Genomic DNA, 17,872 nt, shown 5'->3' on the forward strand with positions numbered 1-17,872 from the left:
TTTTAAATGTCTTTGCAGAACATCCCACTTGGTCATATATATAAAGTAAAACAGTGATTCTCAACTTGTGGGTCGGGGACTCAAAAGAGGGTCGCGAGCCTACAGGGAACTTTCTTTCAATATTTTCCATCTGAAACTACACGGAAACACACTATTGGGTTGTTTTGATCATAATTTCAGTCTTCAAAGCAAATCTACGGCTTGTTCAATAAAAACATGTGGTAAATGCAATATTTTATGTGACAAATGACAGTTTTATTTGGGTCACACTTTGTCATTAAGCTAATGGCGGGTCTCGGAGCCGGACCACTTTAGAACCACTGATGCAAAACATTGGCATTTGCAGAAAATGGTTCTTAACTTTTAGCTACAATAGTGAGGTCCGGCCCTTGGTGTTCATAGAATCACAAAGTAGAAGCTAACAGGCTAACGGGTAAAGCTAACTGTGGGCTAGCGTCACTTAAACAGTATTTACAGCAGAGTTTGAGTGAAAAAAAAACATCTCCATTGTGTAATTGGATGTACAATATCCCTCTGTCCCTTTGTCTTTTCTGTCAGCGTAGTATTTACTCTCACGGACAATTAATGAGTAAAAAAACGTAAAATGCAGTGGCGCTTATGGCCTCTAGGGGCATGAGTTACTTATTACTGCTTTAAAGTTAGGGTATGCAGTGTTTTGTACGTTGAACATGTCTCACCCAATCCGAAAGCAGAATCAGCACCAAGAGCCTCACACAAATACTTTAAGAAATTCAAATAAAGATCGATTAATCGCCTAATCGTTATAAAATAATCTGTAGGTTAAAGGATTGCCAGAAAAAGCAGCGAAGAACATTAAATATCACATGTTATTAGTCCCTTTTTTTTTCATTCTATTTTTTCATTCTATCTAGTTTGAGTCAACAAAAATATCTGAAGATTTTAGCCATAGTTTTGGAATCATTACCTACTTTTAATTTAGTTTCAGTCTAATTCTTTATGACCTGGTTTAGTCCTGGTTTGGTCCTCATTCAGGCTCAGTTTTCTCAGAGTAAAAGAATGCAGAATGTCAGGCCCGGCCATATTCATATTGCACATTGGCTGAAGGGCATCTGATCATTGCAGATCCATAAAACAAACACAAGAAAAGGATATAAAATATGTTAAAGTGATGTAAAAATGTTGCATATACAAGAGACAAAAAAGGAATGATAAAAGTAGCAAAGGAGGCACTTTTTGGTTTAAACTGGCAAAGTGAGGTCAGTCACAGAATGGTGCAGCTGGACGACGGGGTCTCTGCGCTAAAGGGAGCACATGGATGTTAGCACAGATTTAATAACAGGTTTTATCCCCCAGGTTAACCCATTAACTCCCACCTGAACCGAGCACATTTTCTCCAGTTTGGCTTTACCCCAGGAAAAAAGCTTCTGGAAGAAAGCAAAACTGAGACGGAAATGTGACAAAAAAGTGAGAAAACATTGACAAAAAAGTGACGAGAAATGGATGAAAAAGTGTCAAAAATGTCACAAAAATGTCACAAAAATGTCACAAGAAATGGACAAAAAAATGACAAAAATGTGACCAAAATATGACAAAAATTTGATAAAAATTTGACATAAAAAATACAATGTGACAAAAAAGACCAAAAAATGACAAAAATGTGATAAAAATTGGACCAAAAAAATGACAAAAATGTGACAAAAAATTACCAAAAAATGACAAAAATTTGATAAAAATTTGACAAAAAAATGACAAAAATGGGACCAAAAAAGACAAAAAAAATTGACAAAAATGTGACAAAAAATTACCAAAAAATGACAAAAATGTGACAAAAAAGACAAAAATGTGACAAAAAAATGACAAAAATGTGTCAAAAATGTGATAAAAAATGGACCAAAAAATGATAAAAATGGGACCAAAAAAGACCAAAAAAATGACAAAAATGTGACAAAAATGTGATAAAAATTTGACCAAAAAATGACAAAAAATTGACAAAAAAATGACAAAAATTTGACCAAAAAAACGGCAAAAATGTGACCAAAAAAGACCAAAAAATGACTAAAATGTGACAAAAAATGTGATAAAAATTGGACCAAAAAATGACAAAAATGTGACAAAAAAAATGACAAAAATGTGTCAAGAATGTGATAAAAAATGGACCAAAAAATGACAAACATGTGACCCAAAAAAATGGCAAAAAAATGATAAAAATGGGACCAAAAAAGACCAAAAAATGACAAAAATGTGATAAAAATGTGATAAAAATTTGACCAAAAAATGACAAAAATGTGACCAAAAAAACGGCAAAAATGTGACAAAAAAATGACAAAAAAGTTGATGATGGAAAAAAATCTGATAACATGAGGAAAAAGATCCTCTCGGTTCAGGCGGGAGTTAAGAGCTTAATATAAACCTACCTTTGGCCTGCTGGTTCCGGTCTGCTCCTCTTGGGGGCGCTGCTGTCCGTGTTGTCAGGACTCTGCTCGCTCAGCTGCTCAGAACAGAAACATTTTACAGGTTTGACGAGTGTCCGACGCTGCACAGCTCTTAACGTGACCTGGATCCTCACCGCTGTCCTCTTCCTGCGGGGGGCGCTCTCTGGCGGCTTCTCCTGAATCACCGTGGACTTGGACTGCAGCTTCCTGTCAACGAAAACAAGGAAAAACATTTCAAATTTGGCTTTTCCAGGAGTTATCGCACCAAACATTCATGGGGACAGTTCCTTTGACCCCCAGCCCCACTCCAGTCACAAGAAAACAGAAAATATTTGAGTATCTGGATTCGACAGACCGATGTGAACCTATGAACTGAAGTTCCTTGTCAAAAGATATTGAATTAAACCCAACTTGTCTTAAAGGGAATAAATCCTCTATGTTTCTTAACTTGCCTTTATTCTGTCAAGTTTAACGGACCTTTGTTGCTTATGGATTACGGAAGCGATTTATTAAGCCCTTAACTCCCACCTGAAACGAGCACATTTTCTCCCAAAAAAAAAGACCAAACTGCAACAAAAAAATGACAAAAAATGTGACAAAACTGTGATAAAAATTTGACGGAAAAATGACAAAAAATGGGACAAAAATGTGATAAAAAAATGACAAAAATGTGACAAAAAATGACCAAAAAATTACTAAAATTTGACAATTACAAAAAAATGACAAAAAAATGTGACAAAAATGTGATAAAAATTGGACCAAAAAAAAAAAAAAAATTTACAAAAAAATTGTTATTTTTTTTCACAAAAATGTGATAAAAACTGAAGAAAAAATGACAAAAATGTGACAAAAAATGACAATAATGTGATAAAAATTTGACAAAAAAAAATACAAAAAATGTGATAAAAATGTGATAAGCACGGACAAAAAAATGACAAAAATGTGACCAAAAATGACAAAAAAGTTACAAAAATGAGTTGAATACCCAACAAAAAAATGATGGAAATTTTTTTTTTTGATAACGATCCTCTCAGGCGGGAGTTAAGATGTTAAAGTCAACAAGTTACTCAGTACTGCTTTAAAGGGACTAGACGCAAGTTAGTCATTTTATACTCACTACTGCCACCTCAGGTCTTATGCGTAACTGCAGCTTCTATATTAAGCTCGTGCATGACGGAATTAACACCTTTTTGAGTGACAGTGCAGGATTTTCCCCCTAATCCTATATCTCACTGCAAAGAGATGAAGATCCTAACGGGGCTAAACCTGGAGAGGGGCAGAGGGGGCAGAGGACAGGAGGCAGAGGGGGTAGAGGAGGAACAGGACAGGGGGCAGAGGATGACCTGACTGCAGAGGTGAGGCAGTTGAACCAGTCGTTGAAGTCGTCCTGGTCACTGGACATCAGGAGCAGCTTGGCCTTCGGGAACGACAGCTGCAAAGAAACAGAGACATCCGAAACTACAAGGGGCTGCACAAACTAGAATAAACTACAATACTCAATCTAAATTCATCATACTGTGTCAAAACAAAAATACAGAATCAGGAAATGAGGAAAATCAGGACTAAAACTGAACTTCTGCACATTTGAGGTTGTGTTTTTGTGTAAGGGTGTGTCCGTCAGATGGAGACCTCTGGGATTTTTATTGGGACAGGGACATTTAGTTCAGCCAAACAACTGCAGCCTTTAGGATTCTCAAAATGTTATCATTGAGATTGCAATTAGTCTTCGGAAAGGTAAAAAAAAAAAAGCAGCATAAACCAATACAAACTCAACAAGAACTAATCTAGTCTAAGTAAGAACTGAAACATTTAATCATCTATATGAATTTCAGTTTGCTTATAGAGCAGAGATACAGTAGGTGATGCAACATCAATCCTCTAGAGTCTAGAACTTGAGCCAGCTGCTTTTCCAATACTCTCTTTTGATGAGCATCCCCTTTGCAGATTTTTCCTCTGCCTTCAGCACTGACAGAATGGACCTTCTTGTAGCTGACCCTATCTATTTAATTCTGGTTTTGATTTTAAGAAATTTTATTGATTTTATTTCATTGCTTCTATTTCTACCCCGGATGGAGCCAACACACCACCTTCGTGGACCTCAAACTGGCGGTCAACATGGTGAAACATTTAAATGTGTCTAAGAGAAGTTTTAACTGTGTCTCACACCTTTTATTTGGACTTGAACCTTAAAGGGATATTTCAGGATTTTTGACATAGGGCCTCATTTCCTAGTTATCCAGAGTGTTGCTGATTTCTGGAGATTTTTTTTTTTTTGTAATTCATGCAGTTCTTATATTTGAAGAATTACGTGGCGCTAGGCTAGCACATTTCTATGGTATCAGCTAGCCTGCATTAAAAACAGTCTGACCCACAGAGCACCTGAGGCAAATCACTTATAACACCAGACTAACCATATAAATGTCTAGAAATGTATTTCATATAAACAGAATAATGTTTGGAATATAACTGACCTTGCATCACATGAATGATCGCATTTTGAGGGACTATTTTCTAGCAGATCACTCCGCCGCTGCGTAGCTTATACAACCACGAAGCTGATGCTGCTCAAATATAAGTTCTTTTAAATGGTTAAAATGACTCTATGGACACAAACATTTATATGGTCAGTCTGGTGTTATAAGTGATTTGCCTCAGGTGCTCTGTGGAGCGGGTCACACTGTTTTTAATGCAGGCTAGCTGATACCATAGACATGCACTAGCCTAGCGCCACGAAACTCTTCAAAACATAAGAACTGCATGAATTACAAAAAAAATATCTCCAGAAATCAGCAACACTAACTAGGAAATGAGGCCCTATGTCAAAAATCCTGAAATATCCCTTTAATGCAGCTCGGTCTCTCAGAACAATATTAGTTTCTGAGGCTACAATAGTCTAGAATGATTAAATTTGCAGGTACAGATGCTACTCACCAGAGCCGTGGGAGGATGTTTTAGTTAGGGGGCGCTGAGGGACAAAATTTACCCCCAAAATACTTTTCTGTGCATGAATCCTGTTTATTAACCTCTTAACTCCCGCCTGAACCGAGAGCATTTTCTCCAGTTCAGCTTTACCCAAATCCTGTAGGCCAGTGTAACGCCTCATTTGAAAGACCTACAAAACTAAATTGATCTTTTTCCCTCACGTCAGATTTTTTTCATCAGTTTTTTTGTTGGGCAGTCGTCTCATTTTTGTCAAATTTTTGTGACTTTTTTGTCACTTTTTCGTCAAATTATTCACATTTTTTTGTCAAATTCTTATCACTCTTTCGTCCATTTTTTGTACATTTTTCGTAAAAAATTTCTGACTCTTTTGTCAAATTTGTGTCATTTTTAAAAAAAAAAATTGTCACTTTTTTGTCACTTTTTCGTCAAATTATTCGCATTTTTTTTGTCAAATTCTTATCACTTTTTCGTCCATTTTTTCTCAATCTTTCGTCAAATTTTTCTCACTTTTTTGTAAATTTTTTGTCACTTTTTCATCAATGTTTTCTCACTTTTTTCACATTTTCATCCTTGTTTTCGTCGCTATTTTCACACCTTTGTTTCCAGAAGCTTTTGGACTGGGGGTAAAGCTGGAGAAAATGTGCTCGGTTCAGGTGGGAGTTAAGGGGTTGATATTGCCTGCAGTTCACAAACTATCCACCAGGGGGTGCTGCAGGGCCCTCAGCACCCTGGGTTCCCACGGCCTTGTTACTCACGCTGAGCAGACCACCCTGGCTCCGCGTGTGTCCAAACACTTTCTCCACAGCGCACTGGTCCAGGGGGAACACCCGGCGCACCTCGAACCTCTCCGTGCTGGACAGGGAGAGGCCGGCGGAGCGTCGCGTCTGCATCAGCATGTCCGAGAAGAGGAAGAACATCTGCGCTTTGGCCTCCGAGCCTTTAGGGGGCACCACCTTCAGCCAGCCCTCGCGGATGTACCAGCGCCCTGCGACACACAGCGGGTCACACATATCCTATATTTTCAGACATTTGTGGGACCCTAGTTGTGGTGGTTACCTGGTGTGTTGACTCGGACTCTGCGGTTGGTCATGAGCCGCTGGACCCTCTGGAGCTGGAGCTGGTTTTCGTGGCGTCTGGCGTTTTCCTCAATGCGGGCGCTCAGCTCAGAGACCGCCTCCGCCGCTCCTACAGCAGAAAAATAACTACGTAAGGAAGTTACATTAAACCCTTACCTCCCGCCTGAACCGAGCACATTTTCTCCAGTTTGGCTTTACCACAGTCCAAAAGCTTCTGGAAAAAGGTGTGAAAATAGTGACAAAACTGACGAAAACAATGATGGAAATGTGAGAAAAATGTGAGAAAACATTGATGAAAAAGTGGCAAAAATGTCACAAAAATGTCACAAGAAATTGACAAAAAAGACAAAAATGTGACAAAAATTTGATAAAAATTTGACCAAAAAAAATGACAAAAATGTGACACAAAAATGACACAAAATTGATGAAAAATTGACAAAAAAATGACAAAAATGTGGAAAAAAAAAATGACAAAAATGTGACAAAAAAATGACAAAAATTTGATTAAAATTTGATTAAAAAATTCAAAAAATTGACGAAAAAGTGACAAAAATGTCACAAAAATGTGATGGAAAAAAATAAATAAAAAAAAGAGTTGAATACCCAACAAAAAAATGCTGAAAAAAAATCTGTGACAAAAATGTCACAAAATTATCACAAGAAATTGACAAAAAATTTATGAAAAATGGACAAAAAAAGTGACAAAAAATGTATGAAAAAGTGACAAAAATGTGACAAAAAATGACAAAAAAAAAGAAAAAAAATGACAAAAATGTGAAAAAAAGACAAAAAAATTATAAAAATTTGACCAAAAAAATTTAAAAAATTGACGAAAAAGTGACAAAAATGTCACAAAAATGTGATGGAAAAAAATAAATAAAAAAAAGAGTTGAATACCCAACAAAAAAATGCTGAAAAAAAATCTGATGACGTGAGGAAAAAGATCCTCTCGGTTCAGGCGGGAGTTAAGAGGTTAAAGCAGTACTAAGTAACTCTTCCCCCTAGAGGCCATAAGCGCAACTGCAGGTGTCGTAGCAAGTTACGACTTTTTAACTTATTAATTGTCTTGGAGAGTAAATACTACGCTGACAAAGGAAAAGGCGAAGGGACAGAGGGATATTGTACATCCAATTATACAATGGAAATATGTTTTTTTCACTCAAACTTGGCTGTAAATACTGTTTAAAGTGACGCTAGCCCGCAGTTAGCTTTGCCCGTTAGCATGCTAGCTTCTTCTTCGTGATTCCATTAGTGTGTTTTGGTGACTCCGGTCCGGTGGGAGATGAAAGACCCTCCAATCATCCCATAAACACTTGTATTACCCCCACAGGGACTACGGAAAGGATTTATTAAGTAAACACGTTACTTAGTACTGCTTTAGTTTCTTACGTGAGAGCTGCTGGAACTCCGGGTGGTGAGGGCTGGTGTTGGCGGCCAGGTCGTCCAGGAAGTGCTTGTATCTGAGGGAAACACGGGGACAGGTTGGTTTTGGTACCAGAAAGACCTTTTTCTTAGTAGAACCTTCTAAATTCCACTCCCTGACCATTCAGTGCTGCTTTATTTCTTAATACAATACTGGCATCGTTTAACCCCTTAACTCCCACCTGAACCGAGCACATTTTCTCCAGTTTGGCTTTACCCCAGTCCAAAAGCTTCAAAAAAAAGGTGTGAAAATAGTGACAGAACTGAGACAAAAACAATGAAGATGTGACAAAAAAGTGAGAAAACTTTGACAAAAAAGTGACAAAAATATGACAAAAATGTGACGAAAAAAATGACAAAATGTGACGAAAAAATGACAAAAATGTGATGAAAAAAATGACTAAAAAGACAAAAAAATGACGAAAAATGACGAAAAAATGACAAATATGTGACAAAAAATGACCTAAAAAAAGACAAAAAAGTACAAAAAATTACAATAAAATTACAAAAAATGTGACAAAAAAATGTGATGAAAAATGAAAAAAATGTGATGAAAAAAATGACAAAAATGTGACAAAAAAGTGACAAAAAAATGACAAAAAAGTGACAAAAAAATGACAAAAATGTGACAAAAACATGACGAAAAAGTGACGAAAAAATGACAAAAATGTGTCGAAAAATGACGAAAAAATGACAAAAATGTGACAAAAAATGACATAAAAAAAGACAAAAAATGACAAGAAATTACAATAAAATAACAAAAAATGTGACAAAAAAATGTGACCAAAAAATGACCAAAAAATGTGACAAAAAATGACAAAAAATGACATAAAAAAGACAAAAAATTACAAAAAAATTACAATAAAATAACAAAAAATGTGACAAAAAAATTACGAAAAAATGACAAAAAATGACCAACAAAATGACAAAAAAGCTACAAAATGAGTTGAATGCCCCCCCAAAAAAGATGTAAAAAAATCTGATGACGTGAGGAAAAAGATCCATTTAGATGAGTTTTGTAGATCTTATCTTTCAAATGAGGTGTTACACTGGCCTACAGGATTGGGGTAAAGCTGAACTGGAGAAAATACTTTCGGTTCATGTTAACAATACTCAGGCAGACAAGTACAGAGAACAATCGAAAAGTACCCAGTGTTTAGCCCTCTCTGTCTGGCGTTATTATGAGTGACCTGTAACTGTATTACAGAGAACATGAAGGTCATTCTCCTCTTACTGTTGGACTCTGGTGATGGGCAGCTCCAGCAGCTCCTCCAGGCTCTGTCCTCTGAAGTCCGGCCTGCTCTCCTGAAGCTTCTTAAAGTGACGGAAAGCTTTGCTCTTCTTCAGCTGCGTCTGAAATGGGAACAAGGCGTCAGGCTACAGACAAAATGTGCAAAACCTTCCCCCTGGTCTTGCATTTTGCTGTAAAGTAAGTAATATTTAAAGATTCTTGTAAAGCCCCTCCTTCCCGGATTTCAGCGACTAATCAGAGTCTAGTATTCGACCAATGAGACGAGCTTTTCCTGTTAACCAGCCTGGTCCAATCAGGAGGAGGGGGAGGAGCTTGATCATTTACTTTTGAAGATCCTGTTCCTGCACTCCTCAGTTTAACCTCTTACCACCTGCCTAAACCAAAGGCATTCTGTCCTCTTTGGCCATTATATAGGCCTGTGTAACGCCTCATTTGAAAGCTAAGACCCACAAAACTGATCTTTTTCCTCGCGTTGTTGCTGTGTTGAGACACCTTTTGTATGTTTTTTTTTTTTTTTTTTTTTTTTTTGAATTTTTGTCATATTTTTGTTGAATTTTTGTCACATTTTTGTTGAATTTTTGTCACATTTTTGTTGAATTTTTGTTGATTTTTTTGTCACATTTTTGTTGAGATTTTGTCACATTTTTGTCACATCTTTGTTGAATTTTTGTCACTTTTTTGTCACATTTTTGTCACATTTGTTGAATTTTTGTCACATCTTTGTTGAATTTTTGTCACATTTTTGTTGAATTTTTGTCACATTTTTGTTGAATTTTTGTCACATTTTTGTTGAATTTTTGTCACATGTTTGTTGAATTTTTGTCACATTTTTGTTGAATTTTTGTCACATTTTTGTTGTACTTTTGTCACATTTTTGTTGAATTTTTGTCACATTTTTGTTGAATTTTTGTCACATTTTTGTTGAATTTTTGTCACATTTTTGTTGAATTTTTGTCACTTTTTTGTCACATTTTTGTTGAATTTTTGTCACATTTTTGTTGAATTTTTGTCACATTTTTGTTGAATTTTTGTCACATTTTTGTTGAATTTTTGTCACATTTTTGTTGAATTTTTGTCACATTTTTGTTGAATTTTTGTCACATTTTTGTTGAATTTTTGTCACTTTTTTGTTGAATTTTTGTCACTTTTTTGTCACATTTTTGTTGAATTTTTGTCACATTTTTGTTGAATTTTTGTCACTTTTTTGTCGCATTTTTGTTGAATTTTTGTCACATTTTTGTTGTACTTTTGTCACATTTTTGTTGAATTTTTGTCACATTTTAGTTGAATTTTTGTCACATTTTAGTTGAATTTTTGTCACATTTTTGTTGAATTTTTGTCACATTTTTGTTGAATTTTTGTTGATTTTTTTGTCACATTTTTGTTGAGATTTTGTCACATTTGTTGAATTTTTGTCACATCTTTGTTGAATTTTTGTCACATTTTTGTTGAATTTTTGTCACATTTTTGTTGAATTTTTGTCACATTTTTGTTGAATTTTTGTCACATGTTTGTTGAATTTTTGTCACATTTTTGTTGAATTTTTGTCACATTTTTGTTGTACTTTTGTCACATTTTTGTTGAATTTTTGTCACATTTTTGTTGAATTTTTGTCACATTTTTGTTGAATTTTTGTCACATTTTTGTTGAATTTTTGTCACTTTTTTGTTGAATTTTTGTCACTTTTTTGTTGAATTTTTGTCACATTTTTGTTGAATTTTTGTCACATTTTTGTTGAATTTTTGTCACATTTTTGTTGAATTTTTGTCACATTTTTGTTGAATTTTTGTCACTTTTTTGTTGAATTTTTGTCACTTTTTTGTCACATTTTTGTTGAATTTTTGTCACTTTTTTGTCGCATTTTTGTTGAATTTTTGTCACATTTTTGTTGTACTTTTGTCACATTTTTGTTGAATTTTTGTCACATTTTTGTTGAATTTTTGTCACATTTTAGTTGAATTTTTGTCACATTTTTGTTGAATTTTTGTCACATTTTTGTTGAATTTTTGTCACATTTTAGTTGAATTTTTGTCACATTTTTGTTGAATTTTTGTCACATTTTTGTTGAATTTTTGTCACTTTTTTGTTGAATTTTTGTCACTTTTTTGTTGAATTTTTGTCACATTTTTGTTGAATTTTTGTCACATTTTTGTTGAATTTTTGTCACATTTTTGTTGTACTTTTGTCACATTTTTGTTGCGTTTACAGGCTATTTTGGTGTTTTTTCCCAAAAAGGTTTTTGATTAAAGAGAAAAGGGGATCCGTTCAGGTGGGAGTTAAGAGGTTAACAAAATAACTTCTGTGTAAAAAGGGGAGGAGTTTGATACTTTCTCTCCTCACTTTACAAAGCTACAGACTATCACTTTAAGGCTCCAAAATGTGCAACTTTTTACTCACTAAAAAAAAAACTATTTCAGACATGCAACTGAACGGACGAGCGTACCCCGAGGGTCCTGTGGGCGTTGTAGATGTTGTCCACATACGTGCTGTAGTGATGGAGCTGTGGACAGAACTGCTCGAAGCCTCGCCCCACATACCCGTTCTCCAGATGAACCAGGAGAGCCCTGTCGAGAGGGAAACAGTGGAATCTACAGTACATCCCCAGGAGAGGGTCAGACGGAGCAGGAGATACTCACTGGTTCACGCTGTAGATCTGTTTTATTGAACTGAAGATGCTCTCTCTGGCAGCCGGCTTCAGGGTTCCTTTGGCGTTCAAGATCTCCACAAAATACTGAGGAATGAGAGAAAGTAAAATGTACAATTTAATTTGCTCTTGCCTTCATGTTCTTTCACTACATCCAGAATTAATCTCCTCTAAGCTTGTCACATTTTTGTTAAATTTTTGTTGAATTTTTGTTGAATTTTTGTCACATTTTTGTTGAATTTTTGTTGAATTTTTGTTGAATTTTTGTTGAATTTTTGTCACATTTTTGTTGAATTTTTGTCACATTTTTGTTGAATTTTTGTCACATTTTTGTTGAATTTTTGTCACATTTTTGTCACATTTTTGTTGAATTTTTGTTGAATTTTTGTTGAATTTTTGTCACATTTTTGTCACATTTTTGTCACAGTTTTGTCATAGTTTTGTCACAGTTTTGTCACATTTTTGTTGAATTTTTGTCACATTTTTGTTGAATTTTTGTTGAATTTTTGTCAAATTTGTCACATTTTTGTTGATTTTTTGTTGATTTTTTGTCAAATTTTTGTCACATTTTTGTCACATTTTTGTTGATTTTTTGTCACATTTTTGTCTAATTTTTGTTGATTTTTTGTCACATTTTTGTTGAATTTTTGTCACATTTTTGTCACATTTTTGTTGAATTTTTGTCACATTTGTGTTGAATTTTTGTCACATTTTTGTTGAATTTTTGTCACATTTGTGTTGAATTTTCGTCACATTTGTGTTGAATTTTTGTCACATTTTTGTCACATCTTCTCGGCCCAGCATTCTCAAACAGAGGGTCGGGTAGTTCTGTTTTTAGTTCTGTTCAGTCTCGCCTTCTTTTTAGTTCCAAGTACAGCTAAGTCATGGTTTATACAATCAAACTTAATGCTTTTTAATGCCATTTGTAATGCTCAAATACATATTTAATGCCACAAACGCATATATTTTATTTCTCAAGGTCTGCAAACAGTTCATCAAACAAAGAAAGAGAATTGAACAAAACAAGCAACTTTTTTTGTCGCTCTTTTGATTTTGCAAAAATTAATTTAATGACTTTGGATGCTTTTTAATGCCCTGCGGAAACCCTGTAAGAGCTCGTACCCCTGGTTGAGAAACACTGCCTTACTTCACAAATGCTTAAATGTGTTTTTTTGCACAGTTTAAAAGTTATATTCACACACTCCTCTGTACTACTACTACTACTACTGTTGACTGTACTGTTGTGTACTCACAGTGGTGATGAGCTGCAGTTGTTGGCTGTACCGCTGCTCTGTCTGGACCAGTTCTTTGATGGTCCTGGTGCGTTTTCGGTCCCAGCGCTCTCTCTGCTCCTGGATGGTGCCGGCCTGAGGGCTGCACGAGGTCGGGCTGAAGCTCATCTTCAAAAAAAACCCACAACGGAGCAGGACCTAAATGAAAAATACTGTCAGAATCCTAATCTGATGATAGGATTAGGATTTTCCTCAGTTTTAGAGCGCTTGATCGTGTATTTGTTCTCTTATTTGTGTAATATTTTTCAAAATCATCTGGAGGTTCTATGCTGGAGGGCCAGATTTGACTCCCGGGCCTGATGTTGCCGACTCCTGCCATACGGGGATCATGTAATGGGACCGAGCACTACTCAGGACCTTCTATAATAAAATGTAATCGCCATTTATTACTTTAAGGTGCAAAAACATTTAAAGCCTGGTTTAACCTCTTAACTCCCGCCTGAACCGATAGCATTTTGTCCAGTTCAGCTTTACCCAAATCCTGTAGGCCAGTGTAACGCCTCATTTGAAAGCTAAGATCTACAAAACTCATCTAAATGGATCTTTTTCCTCACGTCAGCAGATTTTTTTCCATCTTTTTTTTGGGAGGCGGGGGGGATATTCAACTCATTTTTGTAACTTTGTCATTTTTTGTCAGATTTTTTGTCATTTTTTTGTGGGTTTTTTTTGTTGCTTTTTTGTCCTTTTTTTTGTCTCATTTTTTTGTTGCTTTTTTGTCATTTTTTGTCTCATTTTTGTCACTTTTTTGTGTTTTTTGTTGCTTTTTTGTCATTTTTTGTCTCATTTTTGTCACATTTTTTGTCAATTTTTTTGGCTTTTTTTGGTTATTTTTTTTGTCAATTTTGTGTCATTTTTTGTCACATTTTTGACGCATTTTTGTCATTTTTTTGCCTTTTTTGTCAATTTTTGGTTATTTTTGCTTATTTTTGTCTTTTTTTGTCACATTTATGTCACATTTTTTGTCATTTTTTTTTGTTTTTTGTGTTGCTTTTTTGTCATTTTTTGTCTCATTTTTGTCACATTTTTTTGGTTATTTTTTGTCAATTTTGTGTCATTTTTTGTCACATTTTTGACGCATTTTTGTCATTTTTTTGTCTTTTTTTGTCAATTTTTGGTTATTTTTGCTTATTTTTTGTCACATTTATGTCACATTTTTTGTCATTTTTTTGTCTTTTTTTGGTTATTTTTTGTCATTTTTTTGTCATTTTTTTGGTCATTTTTTGAAATTTTTTGTAATTTTTTTGTGTTTTTTGTGTTGCTTTTTTGTCATTTTTTTGTCTCATTTTTTGTCACTTTTTTGTGTTTTTTTTGTTGCTTTTTTGTCATTTTTTTGTCTTTTTTTGTCATTTTTTTGCCTTTTTTTGTCAATTTTGGGTTATTTTTGCTTATTTTTTGTCTTTTTTTGTCACATTTATGTCACATTTTTTGTCATTTTTTTGTGTGTTTTTTTGTTGCTTTTTTGTGTTTTTTTGTCTCATTTTTTGTCACTTTTTTGTGTTTTTGTGTTGCTTTTTTGTCATTTTTTGTCTAATTTTTTTGTCTTTTTTTGGTTATTTGTTTGTCAATTTTGTGTCATTTTTGTCACATTTTTGATGCATTTTTGTCATTTTTTTTGTCTTTTTTTTGTCACATTTTTTGTAATTTTTTTGTCACATTTTTTGTCCATTTTTTTGGTTATTTTTGGTCATTTTTTGTAATTTTTCGTCACTTTTTTGTCAAAGTTTTCTCACTTTTTTGTCACATTTCCATCATTGTTTACGTCTCAGTTTTGTTGCTATTCTATTTTCACACCTTTTTTCCAGAAGCTTTTGGACTGGGGTAAAGCCAAACTGGAGAAAATGTGCTCGGTTCAGGTGGGAGTTAAGGGGTGAATAACGTTAGCTTGGATATTGTATTTTGACATTTGACTTACTTTAACTAAAATATGCTGCACTCAGAAACACAAAACACAAAATGTCATAGCCTTGGTTGTCATTGTCAACATTATGCACGGCTAAAAGCAGCAGAGGGGAAGCGAACATATAGTACAATGTAACACTCTGGGGCGGGGTCGTTTTCTATAATAATCTATAATAATCTGCGACAAAAACGCGACTTTAACGTCATCACTGTTAGAGATCACCACCTGTGCAGTGACATACGCGAACACACCGTAGAAATGTTGTTTTAGCAGCAAAACAAAGATAGTCTTCCGGTTTTGCGAACCCTACGCGGTTATACACGGCACCATCTCACATAATTACAATTTGCAGATAAATAAACATTGCGTTTCTTCATAAATAACCCCCGTAAAGCAGATTTAAAAGCTGCAGTTACGAAGTTTTAGCCACATACCTTCTCAAACGTCTGGAAGTTGAATCTCGGCGCTCTTTCCACTCACTTCCGCATTTCCTAGCCGTGACTCAGTGGAGGGCGCTGATTGGCTGGTCAGTACAAACCCGGAAGAGTGATGCGGTTTGTGATTGGATAACTTAAATGACAGTGTGGATTGGATGTTACAGCTTGGATCCGCCTCTTCAAACAGCTGGAGACGATTTTTTTTTTTGATGACAACAAGAATAATACGTTTATGTCCACACAAAGAGACATAATAGTGTTCTAAAATGTAGATGGCGCTCCTTACGTTTCCCTCTGTATCTCTTCAATGATGATACGCAACGAGATGAGTGAGATGAGTGTTGTGTCCAAAATGAAGCGAAAATATTGTCAAATTTAAACCGTATACAGAAAAGATTAACCCCTTAACTCCCACCTGAACCGAGCACATTTTCTCCAGTTTGGCTTTACCCCAGTCCAAAAGCTTCTGGGAATAAGGTGTGAAAATAGCGACAAAACTGAGACGAAAACAATGATGGAAATGTGACAAATAAGTGACAAAAAATGGACAAAAAAATGACAAAAATGTGACAAAAAATTTACAAAAATGTGACAAAATGTGATGAAAATGTGATGAAAATGTGATGAAAAAATTACACAAAAATTACAAAAATATGACAAAAATATGATAAAAATTTGACAAAAAATTACAAAAATTTGACAAAAAATTACAAAAAAAATTTGCTTAAAAATTGACGAAAAAATGACAAAAATGTCACAAAAAATGAACAAAAAATTACAAAAATCTGATGAAAATGTGACAAAAAAATACAAAAATGTATAAAAAAAAATTACAAAAAATTGATAAATAATTGAATGAAAAAATGGAAAAAAAATGTGACAAAAAATGACCCCAAAAATGTGACAAAATGTGACATAAAAATAACAAAAATGTGATAAAAATTTCACTAAAAAATTACCAAAAATTACCAAAAACATGTGATAAAAATTTCACAAAAAAAGGACAAAAAATTACAAAAAAATTACCTAAAAAATGTGATAAAAAATGGACGAAAAAGTTACAAAAATGAGTTGAATATCCAACAAAAAAATGATGTAAAAAAAATCTGATGACGTGAGGAAAAAGATCCTCTCGGTTCAGGCGGGAGTTAAGAGGTTAAAACTTAAGTAAAAAGTAAAATTGAAATAATACTCAGTTTAACCTTTTTAAAATCTGAAATCAGTCCAAGTACCCCAACTCAGTGTTCTAGTACCCCCAAGGGTACCCTCAGTTGGGAAACACTGGGCTATAGGACCTGAAAAAAGAAAAGATCTCTCCCTCCTTCAGTCCAGCTCTTTCTAGCCATTAGCCATAGCATTATTTCGGCCTAAACATGGTGTTGGTAGTTTTGACAATGGTGGCTCTATCTGTTACAACATGGATAGTCTCGCCTCATATGTGCTTAAATCATTAGCAGAATAAAAAATGATGACACAGATGATTATCAATAACATATTTATTGTCCAGTATTTCCAAGTCCATATATACATATTTACATCAATGTTTTGACTATGTACATCTTCCCCCCTCCCTCACTGATCAGGGCAGGCTTCTATGGCGATAACGCTGACCGATTCTCCAGCGCACCTGCGGGCCCCGGCCTCACACTCGCTGATCGTCGCGTTGACATCGCTGTCGCCAAATCGGGCACATAAGAGGGCGGAGCCTGGGGGGCAGTCAGACACTTTCTGGCAAATGCATTTATCTGAGGATGCTGAGGAGAAAAAGTGAGGCAAAAGTTAGGCTTTACTAGTAACCCTTGAACACCGTTGCCGGGTGCAAATACATTTATGTGATTTTCATTATGCTGTGTTAATCTCATAGACTGTATATATAAACGGACGGCTTCTGCTCACTCCTCCCCGTTTATGCTATGCTATGACGAGGCATGTTCATAACTCCAATGCTTTTCAATGGGAGACTAGCGGCGATATGGATGTACAGCAATGGCGGAGCACGATGAATGTCGACCCACACGTCTCAACAACCACCTACACAATGCGATTTGATTTCACCTCTTAACTCCCGCCTGAACCGAGAGGATCTTTTTCCTCACGTCATCAGATTTTTTTTCCCATGATTTTTTTGTTGGGTATTCAACTCATTTTTGTAACTTTTTTGTCATTTTTTGGTACTTTTTTTGGTACATTTTTCATCATCCATCCATCCATCCATCCATTCATTTTCTTCCGCTTTATCCGGGGCCGGGTCGCGGTTCATCACATTTTTGTATTTTTTGGGGGGTCATTTTTTGTTACATTTTTGTCATTTTTTGACACATTTTTGTCTTTTTTCGTCATTTTTTGTCCCATTTTTTGTCATTTTTTGGTCAATTTCTTATCAAATTTTTGTAATTTTTTATCACATTTTTGTCCCATTTTTGTCATTTTTCGTCCCATTTTGTCCCATTTTTGTAAGTTTTTTAGGGTCATTTTTTGTCACATTTTTGTCA

The 17,872-nt window shown here is 34.9% G+C and overlaps 2 protein-coding genes across 2 annotated transcripts in view; both read right to left on the minus strand.

The window, feature by feature from the left end:
- Positions 1-1,189: 1,189 nt before the first annotated feature.
- On the minus strand, positions 1,190-15,430 carry arhgef39 (Rho guanine nucleotide exchange factor (GEF) 39). The gene is made up of 12 exons (XM_079581282.1): positions 15,378-15,430; positions 13,005-13,181; positions 11,744-11,838; positions 11,551-11,671; positions 9,090-9,208; positions 7,823-7,893; positions 6,414-6,542; positions 6,113-6,342; positions 3,758-3,846; positions 2,549-2,621; positions 2,397-2,470; positions 1,190-1,280 (listed from the first exon to the last, which is right to left on the minus strand). Exons 2-12 carry the CDS (start codon positions 13,149-13,151, stop codon positions 1,244-1,246), a joined length of 1,185 nt encoding a protein of 394 aa, XP_079437408.1. The 5' UTR covers positions 13,152-13,181; positions 15,378-15,430; the 3' UTR covers positions 1,190-1,243.
- A 1,428-nt stretch (positions 15,431-16,858) lies between these two features.
- Positions 16,859-17,872, minus strand: part of c7b (complement component 7b) — a gene marked incomplete at its 5' end in the record, with an annotated part of 29,077 nt that continues 28,063 nt past the window's right edge. Inside the window, one exon of the mRNA XM_079581175.1 lies at positions 16,859-17,134. Coding sequence (XP_079437301.1) covers positions 16,953-17,134 — 182 coding nt within the window. The 3' untranslated portion in view covers positions 16,859-16,952. The remainder of the gene's footprint in view (positions 17,135-17,872) is intronic.

Source organism: Gobius niger (assembly GCF_951799975.1).
Source record: "Gobius niger genome assembly, chromosome: 22".
Classification (NCBI taxonomy): domain Eukaryota; kingdom Metazoa; phylum Chordata; class Actinopteri; order Gobiiformes; family Gobiidae; genus Gobius; species Gobius niger.